This window comes from Chinchilla lanigera, unplaced genomic scaffold (genome assembly GCF_000276665.1).
Source record: "Chinchilla lanigera isolate Chin_1 unplaced genomic scaffold, ChiLan1.0 scaffold00085, whole genome shotgun sequence".
NCBI lineage: Eukaryota > Metazoa > Chordata > Mammalia > Rodentia > Chinchillidae > Chinchilla > Chinchilla lanigera.
Genome location: NW_004955486.1, coordinates 5,050,275 through 5,067,154, shown reverse-complemented (window position 1 = coordinate 5,067,154; position 16,880 = coordinate 5,050,275). Strand labels below are relative to the sequence as shown.

General features: G+C 49.3%; 2 protein-coding genes across 6 annotated transcripts in view; one reads left to right on the top strand and one right to left on the bottom strand.

Moving 5' to 3' along the window:
* Positions 1-8,553, top strand: part of Per3 (period circadian clock 3) — a 42,879-nt gene extending 34,326 nt beyond the window's left edge. For 4 of the 5 annotated variants that reach the window (XM_013504262.1, XM_005404069.2, XM_005404070.2 and 1 more), the window contains 3 exons: positions 405-588; positions 1,045-1,195; positions 6,179-8,553. In XM_013504262.1, the coding sequence (XP_013359716.1) occupies positions 405-588; positions 1,045-1,195; positions 6,179-6,274 (431 nt within the window). In that variant the 3' untranslated portion in view covers positions 6,275-8,553. Of the gene's footprint in view, positions 1-404; positions 589-1,044; positions 1,196-2,620; positions 2,725-6,178 lie in introns of all 5 variants that reach the window. The other variant, XM_013504263.1, reaches the window with a different exon arrangement.
* A 1,991-nt stretch (positions 8,554-10,544) lies between these two features.
* Uts2 (urotensin 2) lies at positions 10,545-15,110 on the bottom strand. Its single transcript, XM_005404067.2, has 4 exons — positions 14,995-15,110; positions 12,929-13,039; positions 12,074-12,117; positions 10,545-10,784 (listed from the first exon to the last, which is right to left on the bottom strand). Exons 1-4 carry the CDS (start codon positions 15,095-15,097, stop codon positions 10,671-10,673), a joined length of 372 nt encoding a protein of 123 aa, XP_005404124.1. The 5' UTR covers positions 15,098-15,110; the 3' UTR covers positions 10,545-10,670.
* Between the last annotated feature and the right edge of the window lie 1,770 nt (positions 15,111-16,880).

Genomic DNA, 16,880 nt, shown 5'->3' with positions numbered 1-16,880 from the left:
CCCCCCTATTATTATGTTATCCTTCCTTTACTCTTTAAAATAAAAAAAAAATTTAAAAATTTAAAAATTAAAAAAAAAAAGAAATGGTTAGGTCATGCAGTAGGTGTGTGGCCAACTTCGTTAGAAGTTCCAGACTGTTCCCAAAGTTACTGTGGCCGGATGTCTTCGCTGCGTGTTTCTGGAGGGACACGCTGGCCTTGAATCCATGAATGCACTTTGGCCAGCTCCAGCTCAGGTCCTGTGTAACTTCTGGCTCTCCCCCCAAAGTCAAGTGACATCCTGGTCCCCTGAGCCAGTGGCAGCAGGTGCGGCCATCTGTGTGCCGCAGCTGGAAGGATGAGGCCTGTTGTGCAGAGTAGTCTCGGGCAGGCGCCTTGTAATTTGCTGTTGGTGTTGGTCTGCAGGAAGCAGTGGCAGCGGTGTACACTTCAGCAGTAGTGATTGTTGCTCTGAACTCTCCGAGGATGGGTGGCAGTCTCCGGATGTGCAGTGGAAGGAAGCCCATCCCAACCGTGCAGAAGACTCCATCTGGAGGATGATTGAACAGGTGCCTGAACAGGTCCTCATGACTTACCAGGTACCCGAGAGGTGAGGGACCTTTACCCACTGCTTACACTTTCACGGTTTCTGCTGTTCTCTAATACGGAATGATTCCTAAATACGTTAGCCATACTGTTAGAAAAGGGTATTGTCCTGTTCACTCATTCGAAGTCCAGCAGCAGTTGATTTCTTAAGGATTACAGTAACGGTGACACGTGTGTCCAGATCCAGACTAGACAAACCCGCTACTCATTCTGAGTCCAGGAAACAAAGGAAGGTTGTCCTTTCTGCCGTGGGCACAGTGGAGGGACTTTGCAGAGCCTAGACCCCTGGCAGGTCTGGGGAAATCAGTTGTTTTCACTAAAGTCTGTGTACCAACTTGGCGTGTTTTCAGTGTGTGCCTCGTATATTAATGAGATGTGAAGTAGGCCACACCCAGGAAGTGCTACTCAGAGATGACTTGAGCAGAACCCCACACTAGGAAGGTTTCGTTTATATTTCCAGGGTTAAAGAAGTCGTGCTGAAAGAAGACCTCAAGAAGCTAGAAAGCATGAGACAGCAGCAGCCCCAGTTCTCTCCTGGGCAGAAGGAGGAGCTGGCCAAAGTGCATTCATGGATTCAAGGCCAGCAGGTCCCTCCAGAAACACGCAGCCAGGTAAGCACGGTAACAGCTGCGTTTATCGGCGGGCGTGCTGGGCGTGCTGTGAGTGCAGGTAGTGTTCTTGCGAGAGCCTACTGGAGATTCTAACCTTTACAGTTACCGCTCTGGTAGGTGTTACTGTCCCTGCTTTACCGATGAACAGTGAGGCAAGGCAGGCAGGTGTTGAGTCGGGCGTGTGTGAGGTTGTACAGTTCAGTGGATTTTGACACCAAATGTTCTTCTTACACTGCTTGCAATGTTTGGAGCAGGAAAGAGTAAAGACGGCTGATTTTATGTATGAATGACTGAGGAGGAGAGGTGTAAGAGGTAGGAGTTTCAAATACACATGTGTGTTTCAAAAGAGTTAAAATTCTAGCCAAGTGTGGTGGTGCACACCTATAATCCAGGCACTCCAGGAGGCTAAGACAGGAGCATTGCAAGGTTGATCTCAGCCTGGGCAAATTATCACGGTAGCAAGACCCTACCTCACAGTAAAAAGAAAACATTTTTAGAGGCTGAGGATATAACTCAGGACAAAGATCTTGGGTTCAGTTTCCAGTACCCTAATAATAATCCAGAAGACTAAAAGCAGCAACCTCAGCAAGAGTTGAAAATCAGGATACAAGTGAGGCACCAGAGGTAGTACTCTTACCCAGCAGGAGCTGAGGAGGGGCCCACGAGGTCTCTTGCAGTTCGAGGCCTCAGAGGGCTCGTCTGTGAGCGTCTGGGACAGCGAAGCCCTTAGTCCCCAGCACCTGTGCTGCCGATAGTGGCAGCTGTGTGGTGGTAGTGGTGCAGTCTTTTATTCCCTCAAGTGTCAAGGTGACGGAGGATGAGGAGTGGAGTTGAAAATCATAATGAGGATAAAGTTGCATATTCAAAACACATCACATAAAGTGTACCTTCCTAACTAGTTTGAAGTGCACAGTTCCGGCATTAAATACATTCAGGTCGTCGTCCTGTCAGCACTGTCTGTCTTCTGAACTCTTCTTCTTAGGAAGCTGAAACTCGGTACCCAGGAAACAACTCCACGCTTCTCTTCCCTTCAGCTGTCGCAGCCAGCACCCTGCTTTCTCCTGAAGTCCGCCTGCCTGGAGCACCTGGGCCCGGGAGCCGCCCGCCCGTCCTCCTGCGCTGGCCCATGCCTGCTGTCTTCCCGTCCTCCCTGCGTGTGTCTAGGGCTAATTCTGTCCCTTGTAGACAGCATGCAACTTGCATCTTTTTTCTAATCGAATTTTTTCAATCTTGGGTGTTTTTGTTCTTGGAAAGTTAAACTCATTTATTTTTAAAGTAGTTCCTGACCAAGAGGGGCTTCTCTTGGTTTTCTCTGTATTCCTCTAAAGCTTTTATTGTCCCTCATTTCCTGCCTTATTGTTTCTTTTGTGTTTGGTTGGGGTTTTTTGCATGAAATGTTTGAATTCTCTGCTCATTTCCTGTTAGGTATACTCTACGTTCGTTTTCCTATTGGTGACTGTGAGGATTACATTTAACACCAGCCTACCTTAGCGTAAAAAGTGCTTCTGCAGAGCTCCATCTCCTTTCAGGTATTATTACCAAATTAAATCTCAGTACATGGTGTGCCCACAAACACATAATTGGTTTCATATATTAATCTCTTAAATCATGTAGAAAACAAAATGTGCAATTATAAACGCAAGTTACAAAGATACTACCTTTTAAACTAACAGTTTTCTTGAAATTCATTAGTCTCATAGAAACAATGGAGTCACACATCATCATTAGAGTAAGAGCAGCTCTCATGCCTGCCCCGTATTTCCCGTCCCCGGGGTCCGTTTCCCCGCGTGGTTCTGAGCTCCCGTCTCCTGTCCTTTCCCCTTGGCCTGCAGGACTCCTTCCACGTTTCCCGAGCAGCGGGTCTGGTGGGGTCAGACTCCGCCGCTCTTGCTTCTCCAGAGATGGCTGCTTTCTCCCTCACTTGGGAAGATGTGCCAGACCCGGAAGTGTGCGTTGACAGTTTCACTGTTCGTTCCTTGAGGCTCTGGGTCTCTGGGCCACCACCTGTGGCGACCTCCAAGCCCCTGAGGAGAATCGGCTGGTGTTCTCCCCGAGGCCCTTGCGTGCGATGGGTCCTTCTTGCTGGCTGCTGTTACCGTTCTCTTCTTCAGCTTTAGATACTGGGTTATACTGTGCCTCCCTGCGGTTCTCTTGAGTTCAGACCCCTCAGAGTTCAATGAGCGTGGATGTGTATATCCGTGTCTCATTAAACGCGTAAAGTCTCTCTTTCTGTCCTGTTTGGCTCCGCGGTGCATACGTTGCCCGGCTCCTCGCCCCACGTGCAGCTCTGCTGTCTTCCCTCGGCCTCCTGGCTTTCTGTTGCTCAGGCCGGGCAGTCTTCACCTCACACTCTGCCCGCACACGTCTGCCTTTGAGCCCTGGGGGGAGCTGATGCGTCTCCCAGTCTTACAGACGAGGTTGTGGCGAAGGACTGAGTAAAAGGACAGCACAGTGTGGTTTGGGGGGGCCCAGGAAGCTCAGCGCTCTCTTGGAGCTAAGACAGAGATTGCTCTGGACGGTCAGGACTTATTGGGTCCTTAACGTGTCGGGAGTGCAGGAACGTCCAGGGCACACCTGAGGCAAAAGGCGCCAAAAATGACCAAGGCCTTGAGCAGTTAGAACGAGGACATGCCAAGCAGTGACCCCGTTAACCGAGAGAACCGTCCTGGCTCTGAGGTTGGCACTCGGGCCCTGAGTTCCGAGTGAGCGGGTATCCTCAGCCGCGGTCTTGCCTTCACAGGCGTCACAGGTCACAGCCCACTGCAGGCCTGTGCTGTGGCCGTGCGTGCGCAGAATTGTTTCTCTGCGTGCCGGGCGCTGGCTCTTCGGGCAGGTCGCCTAGGCCGGGGGCAGACTGTAAGTGAATACAGAAAAGCCCGTCGATTAACGCGAAACCCTGCTCATCGCCGCCCCCATCAGAGTCGTCTCCATCAGAACCCCACTAGGGAATTTTTTTTTCTTTTTGCCTTTTCAGGTACAGAATGTCTTTTTGGCTTCTTGTTACTTTTCATGTTGCTTTATTATTATTTCCATTTTGTTCTTCTTGGTTTTTTCCATGTCTTTCCCTTAGTTCTCTGAGCACTTTTAAGACACTTTCATTGTGCTTGTTTTGTTTCTTTGTGAGTGTTTTGTGTGGGGGGAGGTTGCTTTGGGGTTGGGTGGGCTTTGTGGTTTGTTTTCTTGGGGGCATTTGTTTATTTTTGTACTTGTGATTGAAGCTTGGACTTCGCATGTGCTTGGCAGGTGTTCTACCACTGAGTACCCCTTGGCCCTTTCTTTAACCTTTTTTTTAATAGGCTCTTCAATGGTGCTCCAGGCTGGCTTTCTACTTGTGATCTTCCTGCTTCAGCCTCCTGAGTAGCTGGGGTCACAGGCGTGCGCTGCTGCACTCAGCTAACTCTGCTTTAAAGTCGTTGTCTAACAAGCCTGCCACCCAGCCTTTCTCAGAAACCATTTCTCGTGGTTTTTGTTTTGTCTTGTTTCTCCCCTCTGAGTGACGGTTTTTTGTGTGTGCCTTGTGATTTGTTGTTGTCGTCGTTGTTGTTGAAAACCAGACATTTGAGTATAATGTTGTGGTCGCCGTGGAGGTGAGACCCCTTCCTCCGGCTTGGCCTGTTTGCTCACGGTGAGGCAGCTGCGTCTGCGCTGGAGAGCAGCAGGAGTCGGCCCCAGGACCCTGCGGCCTTGCTCGCAGCCGCGCCTCTGCCCAGGCCCCCCTGTAGCTGCCTTGAAGTGGCCTGCGCTTGAAACATCTGCCTCTGTAGGGGTCGGGGGGAGAAAAAGAGAAGGTGGGAAGTAGAAAAAGGAAATTTCCTGGAAGTCACTGCGGCTGGAGGTATGGTCAGCATAGGACAGAGACAAGGAAAATCTCAATTGTGAAGTTGTGCTTTCAAGAAAAATCGCAGCTTTGGGACACCAAGTTACCCTAGGTTATGGTGCCTTCTTCCCTTCCATGAAACTTCCAAAAGCTTCCTCAGGGTCCGCAAGGTCCAGTGAGCCTATAAATTGGGCTCAGGCTTTCCCCCAGAAGTTAAGCTGTGCTTTTCCTCCCCTAGACCAGCCCTCCCTGCTCGGTGAGGCAGCTGTCAGCCCCAGGCTGAGGCCCCTGGTTTGCACTTACCTACCCGCGGCAGGGGCGCCTTGCGCTCAGTGGGAACACCCCCATCACTGAGTCAGATACCCCCACGGCCGTGTAAAGCCCCGCCCCAGACCACGCGGGGGCTCTTGCGAGGGCCCGCGCTCTGTGCTGTGTGTTCTCTGATTCTGCCTGGTGAACCTGTGTGCCTCTCACCACCCAGGCCCTATGGCGGACTCAGCGAGCCTGCATCCTCCCTGGGAGGGAGGTGAGTTGAGGGCCCGTGACCTTTGAGGGACACCCTCAAAGGGACACCCTCAGACCCTGTCCGTGACAGAGGGAAAGGGCTTGCAGCAGTCAGAGCACGGCTCCCCGGAGTGGGAGGACGGACCTCGGGGCGCACAGCCGGCGATGGTGCTGTCACGGTGCGCACGCTGGCGCTGACCGGGCTGGAGCACATTTTACCGTGCAGCTCCCCTGAAGCTGCAGGTGTTAGCAGAGACCCAGAGCTCCCACACGGCCACACCAGGCGGCCTCTGCCCGCACTGAGTTGTCGGGGAGCCCAGAACCCGGCTCCCTCGCCCCTGCTCCACCTCCTCCCAGATCCCCGCACACCGGCCTCAGAGGAGAGACTGCACCTCCCGTTTAAGGAGGGCCGGGCAGGTTCTTGTGCTGGTCACTGAAAACCTCTTTATCCTTCAAATGCTGTTTTTCTGTTCTGTTTTTAATAGAAGAGTATACAAAGAATAAGCCCTCAAAATAATTTACACAGAAGCATTGAAACACTTCTTCCACTTTTGATGCATGAGTGAGTTGAGTTAGAAATATGTTGCTTGGCCATCCTACTGATGTTTAACTCTTCAGACAGCATTAACACCAAGAAACATCCCACTGCGTTCTCTCCACAGAGCTGTGCCGCCTGGGAAGGCAGAGGTCCAGGGGACGAGGGCGCTGCAGAGTCCCCCGGGCAACATCCAGCAGAAGGCCCGCCTGGAGCCCCCTGAAGATGCCCCTTCGCACCCTTCCTAGGACACGCGGGACATGGAGACTTCTTTGCAGCTGTCTAAGCTGTGACTCTCAGTGACCAGAGGCATCGCCGACACGAAGATTTTCCCTTCTTGCTTTTGTGCAGACGTCGATTTTTCCAAAGCAAACATTGTATATAGAATCTTCTCTCTGTTTCTGATGTATTAAAGTGCCAGTGAAGCTCCTTTTATTAAATCTCTTCTAAAGAGCCTGCATTGCCTCTGAAGAGGTCTGCGTGTGGCAGATCTCTATTTCAGATGTCACCCAAAGTTAATCCTACTTAGAAGCGTAGCTAGAATGAGCCCTAGACCTCAGCCTCCTTTATTCTGTTCTTTTGTGACGCACATCTCTCTCCCCATTAGAGCACTTGCAGAAATCCCACCTACAGTCACAAACTTCTCCCAGTGGTTCCCGTAAACGAGCTGGGCTGCGTCCAGCTGGGTGCTCCCTCAGTAGCAGAGATGAGACATTCCAGTTTCCTCAGCACAGCAGCGTGCTGTCCGTTAGCAAGTCTGGAAACAGCGCGTTTCCCAAGGCCTTTGTGCGTCTGATGCATTTCATTTTGACTTTCCACCTTTCACTGAAACTGAAAGCCTTTCCTTGAAAATCTGCCGACACACAAGAGGCTTATTCTTTGGAGAACTGAAATTAGCATTTGCACATGTGTTAAAAAAGAAAAAAGAACCCCTTGACCAATGGTCTTTTTAATGTTTTTGGATTTAAAATAATGATTGTAAGGGTTTACTATCAAAGCTAATATTGTCCTTGTATGCTTATGTGTTTGAATGTCCAGTCTTAGCAAAACTGTTTCTTTTTTTTGTTGTCACCAAATTGACACACACGGGGTCTCCCTGTGCCGCCCAGAGGCGCTCGCGCCGCCCTGGGTCTGCCTGTGAGCAGGGTGAGTGTTTGGGAGCTGAACACTGAAAAGGGAGCTCCGTGACTTCGGCCATGGGACGGCGTGTCCCCGCCTCGACTCGGGGCGGCCCGGGTCGTGTCCTTCAGGAAGTGAGCGCGACTTGCTCTCCGCTCGCTCTGGTGCTCTTTAGAGAAATCCTGGCCGGGTGCAGGAAACCCGCACTGCAGGTCAGGAAAAGGAAACAGAAGGCGGTGGAGGTTACAGTAGCATTTTTTTTATATGACTTGCAACTAACTTATTTTTCCTTTTTTTGTTGTTTTGTTTTAGGAAAACACTTCTTTGAAGTTTTAGGTTTTTTTAAATAAACACATCCTCATAATGAATAGGAGAATGGACTTCGTTACCCACGATGGCCGCTGGGCCCGGATTCTCCAGTCTGCTCTCTCAGATGTCTTCTCCTGACCTAGCGGTTTTCTGGATTCTGTCTTAGGGTCTCCACACCATTTTCAAATGCTGCCTTCGATAGTTCTTGGAATTTTCTAATAAGCAATTCCATGCAGGTGTTGCTGTTTTATGAATAGAAACTCATATTCTGCTCCATCCTGATAGTTCAGTGATTTTTGAGGCCTTTTTTTGTGTTGGTCAAGTTGTGTTGTGTTTTACTCCCTGGTGGAAAATCAAAACAAAATCAGCCTGTATATCTTCCACTGATGATCTTCTATAATAATAAGGTTTTTAGTTTGTGTAAACTGAAAATGACATCTGGAGCTAGCAGAACCATTCTGCATTCATGTGCGTGCATTTCAGATCTTACATCAATGGTAGAAGACCTTCATTCCCGTTGTTTCTGGAAATGTTTTATCTAAAACTGCGTGTCCCTTTGTTAGTACACACTTCATGGCGTGTGTTTTACGCTAGGCTTGATTTGAAACTGGTGCTTGTTGTGAACAGATCTCTAAATCCACCCCGAGGTCTCTTCTGGAAGCAAGTTAGAGATTGTTCCTGCTGCTGGGCGGGACAGGGCCCAGCAGCGATACCTGCTGCCCCCCACGGGGGCCCTGCCAGGCAAAACTGTTTGTCCAAGCTTACTAACTTTTTGTATTACTGACCATAGAAATTAGAAATAAGAGAGTATAGCATAGGCTTCAATGTTTGTGTAAGTGTTACCCGCAAAAGCGTTTTCTTGGGTCCGAGGTCAGGATGTATTGAAAATAAGATGCTCTATGGATGGAGTAGTTTCACAACTAAGTGAAACTTCTTTATCATTCACAAGGTAAATTTAATCCATATTGAAAATTTGTTCCAACTGCACTTACATCGGTTTGGTTTTAATGGTTATTACTATTTAAATTGGGTACCTTTTAAGTAACAAAATAAAGCGTGTACCTGTGAACCTGAGAGATTGCCCTGCATGTGTCTTCTGTGCGTTCGCGGTGGTTTCCCACGAGCTGTGGAGGGGCCATCGCACCCCGCGTTGTCGGCCGCCTCCGGGTTCCTGCCGTGTGGAGACAGGTGTCTTCCAGTTCTTCATTAGCATGTTTAATCCCCTCTCCAGCACTAGGAAGAATTGATCGGGTCCCCAGTATGTGTATATTTTTTAATACTTGCTAATTTTAGTGCCAACTTCATGAAATTCAGCGATCAAAATTACTCCTACAGATTCTGTAGGGTGCACCTGTGTTTCACAAAGTCTGACTGTGCAGCTTGGTTAGAACAAAATCTAGAAACTAAAATAATGGAACAAGGTCCTGAAGCAGCACGAGCTGGAGCGCTTCCCTCTCCCCATCTGGCTGCGGCCCCTGACCGCACCCTCTCTGGAGTGGCTGCCGGTGTTTGTAAAGAGTCCCCCGGAAGCCGCTGGGCCAGGTTTGCTCATGCCTGCTGTAAGTGTGAAATTGAGAACCCTGACTCCCAGACCACCGGTGTGGGTGCCGTGCGCTGAGAATAAAGCCAAGTGACGTTTAAAAAAATCCTGAAACGAGCAGGGCTTTTAAATTCTGTACCTTTCGAATCATGTGTGCCTTTCTACAATAATAACAAGAAGAAAAACCCATCAGTATTTACAGAATGCCAGGCAGGGCCTGGTTTACGTGCTTTCCGTGAGTTATCTCCGGTAGCCCCAGCAGTCGGCCCAGGAAGTGTCTTGTTGGTCTCGTTTTACAGGGCAGGGCACTGAGGCAGAGGGGCGTCCCATGACCTTAGGGGCGTATGTGCTGGGTAGAGAGTGGAGCCGAGTGATCTGAGCAACAAGCCACAAAGAAAGGTGGCTGATACTACTAAAGCCAGTGAGGGATTTCGGAATTGTCCAACGGTGGGGTCCCACTGCGAAGCTCGTCCCAGTGTCAGAGGTGGAGAGCTGGTGCTGGGGTGACCAGCGCCGGGCGGTACCACGGGTTCTCATGGCGAGCCCTGCTCCTGGCCTCCGCCTTACAACTCCCTCCCCTCCAGAGCTGGCTGGTGCCCGAAGTGGGGAGCACTTTATCACTCACACCTGTGCTCTGCGAGGTCTGAGGAAGACACGCTGCTGCGAGCAGCGTCCAGGTGGGGCCAGGGCGAGGCCGCAGGTCTGAGGGACTCTGCTCGCCCACACCAGGGAGTCTGCACACCTACACGCCCAGCTCTGGAGGTGAGGGCACACGGTGTGGGACTTCGCACAATTAGTAAACTAGGCTAGTTCTTCGGTCCTCCTCAGCCCTTAGGGCTTTCCCGAGAGGTAGTGAGCTGTGATCCTTGAGCCCACAGGAGCTGAGAACAAGCAGTCTCAGGGTTAGAGGAGTAAAGTCCCAAGTCTTCCGTGCTGTGGTGGCTAAAAGGGAGCCTCTGAGTGCCCCCCGCCTAACGTCAGAGATGTCAGACCTCCCAAGCTAACACGCTGCTTTTAGAAAGCAGAAACTGTACTGGACGTGGTGGTGCACACCTGTAATTCCAGCACTTGGGAGGCTGAGGCAGGAGGATCGACACAAGGTTGAGTCCAGCCTGAACTACAGTACAGTGAGAGACCCTGTCTCCAAGAAAAATACGGAAAAGTAAAATATAAAATAGTAATAACCGATGTAGTGATGTTTAAGGTATAGCTAAAATAAGTCATTTACTTAAATTTACAGTTTAATGATTCTGACTGAATCTTTATGATAGTTTCCTTAGTATTCTGTTCATTTACTAGGGTTACTTTTAAACCTCCAGAAAATCCTCTTAAGAATAAAGTGAAGGGGGACTGGGGATATAGCTCAGTAGCACAGTGGCTGCCTGGCAAGCGCAAGCTCGTGAGTGCGATTCCTGGTACCAAAAAAAAGAAGAAAGTGAAGGAAAGAAAAATGGCAGATGTTCAAGATATGCTAAGAAGTAAAAAAGCCACACGTGATACTTGCAAAACATAAGGGATTTATTGCCCGGCCAGCGCGCAGGGTGCGGTTTGCCCCGTGTCTCCTCACGCTGCTTTCTGGGTTCCGGCCGGGCATGCATGCTGTTGTCTAAGGTGGGTGTCCCGAGGTGGAGAAGGCGCTGCCCACCCGGCTTCAGACACAGTATTTCCAGAAACACTCCAAGGGCACCCCGTGCGGCCTCTGCTGGTTTCTGCTGCTTGCCAAAAGACGACTGAGTCGCATGTTAGGCTCTTGTCCAGAGGAAGTCTGAAACCAGAACAAGCCAAGCGGAACAGCAGGTCAGTAATGGATGAATTCAGTCCTTGGAGAAAAAAGAGCTTCCAGCAGGGACAGCAGACCTCGCAGCAGCCCGTGCTCCGCCGTGCCGGAGGCTCCCAGGGGTCCCTCGGCTGTGTGGCGTGGGTCCCCTAGCCCACACCAGCCCGTGTCTGTGCACCCCGCCTGTCTGTGACGTGTCCTGCACGTTTATTATCTTCCGCAGGACACAGAATTTTATGTCTCGAAATTAACTTCTTTAAAGGTTGACCCTTAGTTTTGTATTCTACAGTTTAATGGGGACAGCCTGCTAACTGCCCGGATGACTGTAGTCGTTAGTCTTTCCACTCTGAAGGCTGGGAGCGCGTGAATGCTGCGTCTCACTGGCACAGGGGAAGGCACGCGTCCTCCCGGGACGGCTCGTCCTCAGGGACCTTGCCATCTCCAGGGCTTCGCGTGTCCACAGCGCGGTACGTGCCAGCAAAGGGGCTGCCTTGTGGAGGACGTGTCTGGGAAAGGCTTGGCTACAGTTAAGTCTCCTGAACTCCTGGAGGACCTCCAAGATCTCATCAGCCCAGAACTCCCAGGGCCAGGACAGCCAGGGCTGGAGCCCGGCGGTGGAGACTGGCTCGAAGGAGGGGGAGCCCCGGAGAACCCTCAGGAAACACCGAGTTTCCTGGGGGCTGACAACAAACACAGGCTTTCCTTTAGCTTTTACAGTTCTCTGCTCCCAACCCCGTGACTTTGGTGTTCATCACGCCCTCCAGCCTGCCCAGCACCCCGGAAGTGACTTTCTGCAGGTCGTGCTGCCTTGGCGTGCTTCCCTGCCTTGTGGCCTGAGCACTCGTCCTTATGTCTGGACGGTTCCCTGTCATCGAGGTGTGTGCGGTCCCCCAGTTTGATCCAGTGGGTCCTGCGAGGCCGGGGTCTGCATTTCCCAGGAGCTCCCAGTGCTCCCAGGGCTGCTGGGACTGGTGCCACAGGTCGGTACCACGAGGGACACAGCACGAGTGGGCAGCAGACTTGAGAGCAGGACCTTAGTTTTAAATTCTCCCGACAACATGTTATAATTACCCCGAACAAGCACTTGAGTTCGTGTCACACTCAGGTTTTACACGAATCAGAATTTGTAAAAAGAAACGTCTTGGAACAACACTAACCAGGTATTTGAAGGTGAGCTTTCCCCTAAGCATACGCTGCCCGGTTGTGAATTCAGGGTCCTGCAAGATGAGGCGCAGAACGTTCCCCTCGGACCCCGACTCCCGGGCAGCACCACTTACCTTTCTCACGTTTCCTCTTGGGTGAAGGGTGTTCGCCTGAGGGTCTGGAAAATGATTTTGAAACTGGTTTACCAGATCTGTTGTTTCTCTTGTACGCTCATTTTAAAACAGTATTTCTAAAGTATGTCTAGTTGTGTCCTTTTCACACGGCAGTGATATTTACTTGAATGAAGATGGGAACTCTTACCACTGGGGCTCAGGAGACACTGCATTTTCCTCGGTAACTTAGCAGCTCAGAAAACCATTTAGTAACCTAACTCTGTCTGTCAAACAACGTCTGGAGAGGCTCTGTCTGCTTCCCAGAATGTCCTACGATCCTTTCAGGGCTTGGACAAATAACTGCAGTCATAGAGAAAAATAGTCAAGGCTGACGCTGTATTGATTATTTTCTGAGTGATTTGCTGAGAATGTCACTTGCATTTTCTCTGCAAAATAATCCTATCAGGTGGATATTTTTAGCATTTCTGTTTCCTGGTTAAAAACTTGGGTAATAGGTTAAGTGAGATGCTTAAGATTTTCCCAAGTGGGAAAGCAGGATTTAAACGTGGCCTCACCGAATACTGTAATAATCACTCCCGCACCACCTCCAAAGAGATGAATGTCCAGACGGGAGGAGGAGACCTGGAGGAGCCGCAGCCAGCCTGGTGCTTGCAAGGAGTGGGGTGAGGGGACGGAGGGTTGCAAAGGGCATTTTCGGGCCAAGAGGGAGAGTGCTGGGTGTTACAGGTTTACTTCGTTCATATAGCTCATCTTCAGGCTCCAAAATAGGGGTTCTCCTCGTCTAGTAGGTGAGGTTGGAGGGGAAGTTCACCAGCAATAAAAGCGAAGCCTGCGCAAGCGTGGGAACCATCGTACCTGTGTCTTTGCGCCCCTCGCCCCTCCCTGCGCCGAGCACCTCCGGCAACAGCCGCAGGAGGGCCGCTCTTTCCAGCTTCTCCAGGGCCAGCCTCGCCTCTTCATCCGGGGCTGCAGAGTGAAAACACACACTGTCCTCCGCCGCCTCCCGTCAGTCCTTCCCGCTCCCTGTCGTCTTTGGGGACAGGGACAGGGAGATGAACAGAAAAGCTTCCAACACAAAGGTCATGATCTACAATTACTTTAACGAGCAAAGGTGCTTTGGTCAAACTTGCCAGCCAGGGGAAGTCCAGGGTTATGAGTCTCACATCCCTCACCGGCTGCCTGTGCGACTGGCACGCCACCCGCCTGCCTGAGCAGGAGGAAGAGTTGAGCCAAACCCCGAGCCCCACTGGCTCATAAGGTCCGATCGTCCTCATTTTGTCCGCTGCTGCCCTGTGCCCTTTGTGTTTAGATGACCTGGACGGTACAACTGGAAAAGCAGGGAAGGGAAGGAAAGGAAAGGAAAGTCCTTCCCGTAAGTCAGGATGATGGGGCGCCTCCTGCTGGACTTCAAGGTATGGTTGCAGTTATGCTTCAATCAACTTCAAAACAGTTTTTAAGGCGCGAGATCCGGGCCTTTTCAGTGTGAGATGTGACCAAGGAACAGCACCCGAATGCTGTAGCCGGTGCGGCCGGGTGTGTGTCAGCCTGGGGCTCCAGCCGGTGCGCTCTTGGGACTGAGGCTCCGCAGGCTGGGCTGGGACCCCGGGCATCACCTGCGTGCTGCAGGCTGGCGCTCCCCTGCTGCAACCTCGATCCTGGATTAAGACTTCCAAGCACATCCACAGTATTTCTGAAGACTGCTAATCAGGACCAGGAAGGTCTGATCATACAAACACTTATGTCAGGAAAGACCGCTACCCTCACTTCATCTGGTTTTTAAATTGCAATACATATTATTTTAACATGACATTAATACTTGAATATTCATTTGGGTTTCTTGCGATACTTACCATCTTTTTTTAAATAACAGAGCTTCAAGGCTGGGGGTGTAGCTCAGTGGCACAAGTGCCTGCCTGGCAAGCGCAAGGTCCTGAGTTCAATTCCCGGTACCAAAAAATAAATAAATAACAGAGCTTCACTGCCTTTGACCAAGACGACTGCTCACCACGAGCTCAGTGAGGAGAAGCTGAGTGACAGTGTCTGAATGACTAACGAGGCTTGAAAGTGATCAGAAAGCAGCTGGGGAGAAACCGCTAGAGACTAGAGATTATAGAACCAGTAGCTTAGTTTTTCCTTTACTTAAAAAAATGTCCAAAAAGTCTCCAAAGTGAAAGACAAGATTAAATCCAGTTAAGTGTTTTGTAAAACCTAGTACATAACCTAATAATATTTCCTACCCTAAATTAAGAGGCAGTTGCAAAATCAGTTTCTGCTTGACTGATATTTTTTACATTCACCTCGGACGTCAGTAGAATGAACATGAATCAGCAAGCAAAAATAAGTGCACTTGGAAGTCAGTGTCATCCCTACCTCCAGCCTGGCACTTCTCCAGTTTTTAATAAGCCCGTTTGTTGCGTGTGGCATGTCAGATGATTACTCTTAATGAAAATAGTATCTGTAATTGGAAGGACAATTCTGCACTCTACCCCATTTAGAAATTAAAAATAATGATGTTTTAAATTTAGTGCTAGGGGCTGGGGATTTAGCTCAGCAGCACAGCACCTGCCTGGCAAGTGCAAGGTCATGAGTTCGATTCCCGGTACCGGAAAAAAAATAAATTAAAAAAAAATTTAGTACAGTTTTTATAATTGGGGGAAAAAATTGACCAAAATGAAAGTTTGGATTACAGAGGAGACACAAAGTAAGCAATGCTGCTCTTCTACTTTGGCATTCTAGAGAAATCTTTCATCCATTGCTAAATCTAAGATGTGCAGTAAGGGTCCCCCTGATATTCTCTTCAAAGCTGAGACTGCTGATAAAAGAAGATTCCTTCAAGAAAGAATCTCATCCTTATCCCTAGCATAGCACTGAAGACTGACGAGGACTCCAAGAATAACAAAAAGAGAGAAAGCTCATCTCACCTGGCAGCTGAAGGGGTGCTTCCGTGGAGCCGATGACGGGAAGAGAGAACAGAGGCTGTAGCAGTCCTATAAACAACAGGAAGCAGGAAGCCAGCTTGTACATGATGGTAGGAGACAGGAGCCTTCTTCCCTGTCTTCTGTGGAGAACTTTGAGCCTCTCCTCTCCATTCTGTGATCACCGATTATATATACCATTCTATGACCTCATATCGTCCCCTCCACAAAAATAAAGTAAATTTATTGGCTGTGGAGGCTAAAAGGCAATCACTTTGCATTGAAGTAATTTTTCAAAGTAATAGTTCATAGACAATAAATTTACTGTCTGTTGCCTAGTGTACAAAGCAGGTGCTATATAAAGAAAGAACAGTTAAGTTTGCAAGTCTGGCGAAAGGAGTCCTTCACAGCAATAAATCATGAGTTAAAGAAAGGTTCAGACATGAATTGATGTGGCCGAGGCAGAGGGACATGGATTTATGAGTCCTAGCAGAAGTGACGCAGACTGTGACATGAAATATGTTGGTTTCCTTTTTTTAATCTTTCACGACCAAATAGATAAGTTGTCCTATTGTGTCTGGAACTTCCATGGCTGAAAAATGATAACCTGTGGATTAAAACTTAGAACAAGTTCTTTAAAACAGTGCAGGTAGCTATCTAGCGACATTGTTCAAGACCCAAGGTTTGTCTTCTGGTTATATTTGACGCCATGTAAAACCAGAAGTGCTTGAGTCTTCAAAGAAAAGAAAAGCACTTTCCTTGAAGCTGATGTTATCCATCAAGGATGGATGAAGAACAAACCCCAAGAAGCTTGCTGATAAATATCTCCCGGATTTTACTTCTACCCACCTCTGCCACTGTGCCCAGTCTGGTCCAAGCTTGGGCTGTTGCCATGGTTTCCCAGCAAGCATCCTCCAGTCTACATCCCAGCCCCAGTCTCACCCCACACAGCAAAGAGAGATAAGTCAGACCACATCAGTTTTCCCTCAGAACCGCATTTTGACTTAAAGACAAATGTTAGAAACAGAATGACTAGAAAGAAAAATATTTGAGCGTCTTCTCCACCTCGGGTTAGGCAACTGTGTCTTAGGACATATCTACAGAAGAACACGTTTGAGACAGGAGTAAGTTCAAGCAAGCTGTACGTCATGGTGACTGCGGCTGGTAATGATACACTGCACACCCGACAGCTTCTCAGAGTAGATACTCAAGTGTCCTCACCACCAAAGAATAATTGTGTCAAATTGTTTGGTTTGACCTTTCCACAGTGTTTACCTATATCAAAATATGATGTTGTACACCATGAATGCATATACATCTTATTTGTTAATAAATTAATGAAAAAATCAATAAGCGGACTTCATCAACATTAGAAAACATCTACCCTTTGAAAGACGTAGCTGAGAAGATGAAAAAGTCAGCTATGACTTTGAGAAAATATTCACAGAACCTATACCTGACAAATTAGTTTCCCAGGCTGTATTTAAAGAAACAAAATTCGGTAAGCTAAGCAAGCTAATTAGAACAGGTAAAATCCTTGAGCAGACTCTGCCCAAGAGGTGCACATGTCGGCTTTAGGCACATGAAAAACATTCAGCCTCATCAGCCGCCAGAGAAATGCGAGTTCAGAGCACAAGGTGCTTGCTATTGCATACCCACCGCTAAGGCTGCAATTGCAAAGACTGACCACAGACAGGCTGCCGGCGCAGACCTAGAGCCCCCGGGCCTCACACCTCGGCTGGGGCTGTAAAGTGGGACAGCCTCTTGGCAAACTCTGGAAGATTCTTATAAGATAAATCCTACAGCTCAACCTGGGCATAGTGTTGCACACCTGTAATTCCAGGACTCGGGAGGCTGAGGCAGGAGGATTGCCGTGAGTTTGAGACCCGCCT

What these genes read in the sequence shown, in the direction of transcription:
- Uts2 (XM_005404067.2), bottom strand. Translation starts at nt 15,097, where the DNA reads ATGTACAAGCTGGCTTCCTGCTTCCTGTTGTTTATAGGACTGCTACAG. An exon ending in AGCACCCCTTCAGCTGCCAG is followed by an intron (nt 13,040 to 14,994) that starts GTGAGATGAGCT and finishes TTCACTCTGCAG; the next exon opens with CCCCGGATGAAGAGGCGAGG. An exon ending in CGAGGGGCGCAAAGACACAG is followed by an intron (nt 12,118 to 12,928) that starts GTACGATGGTTC and finishes ATCATTTTCCAG; the next exon opens with ACCCTCAGGCGAACACCCTT.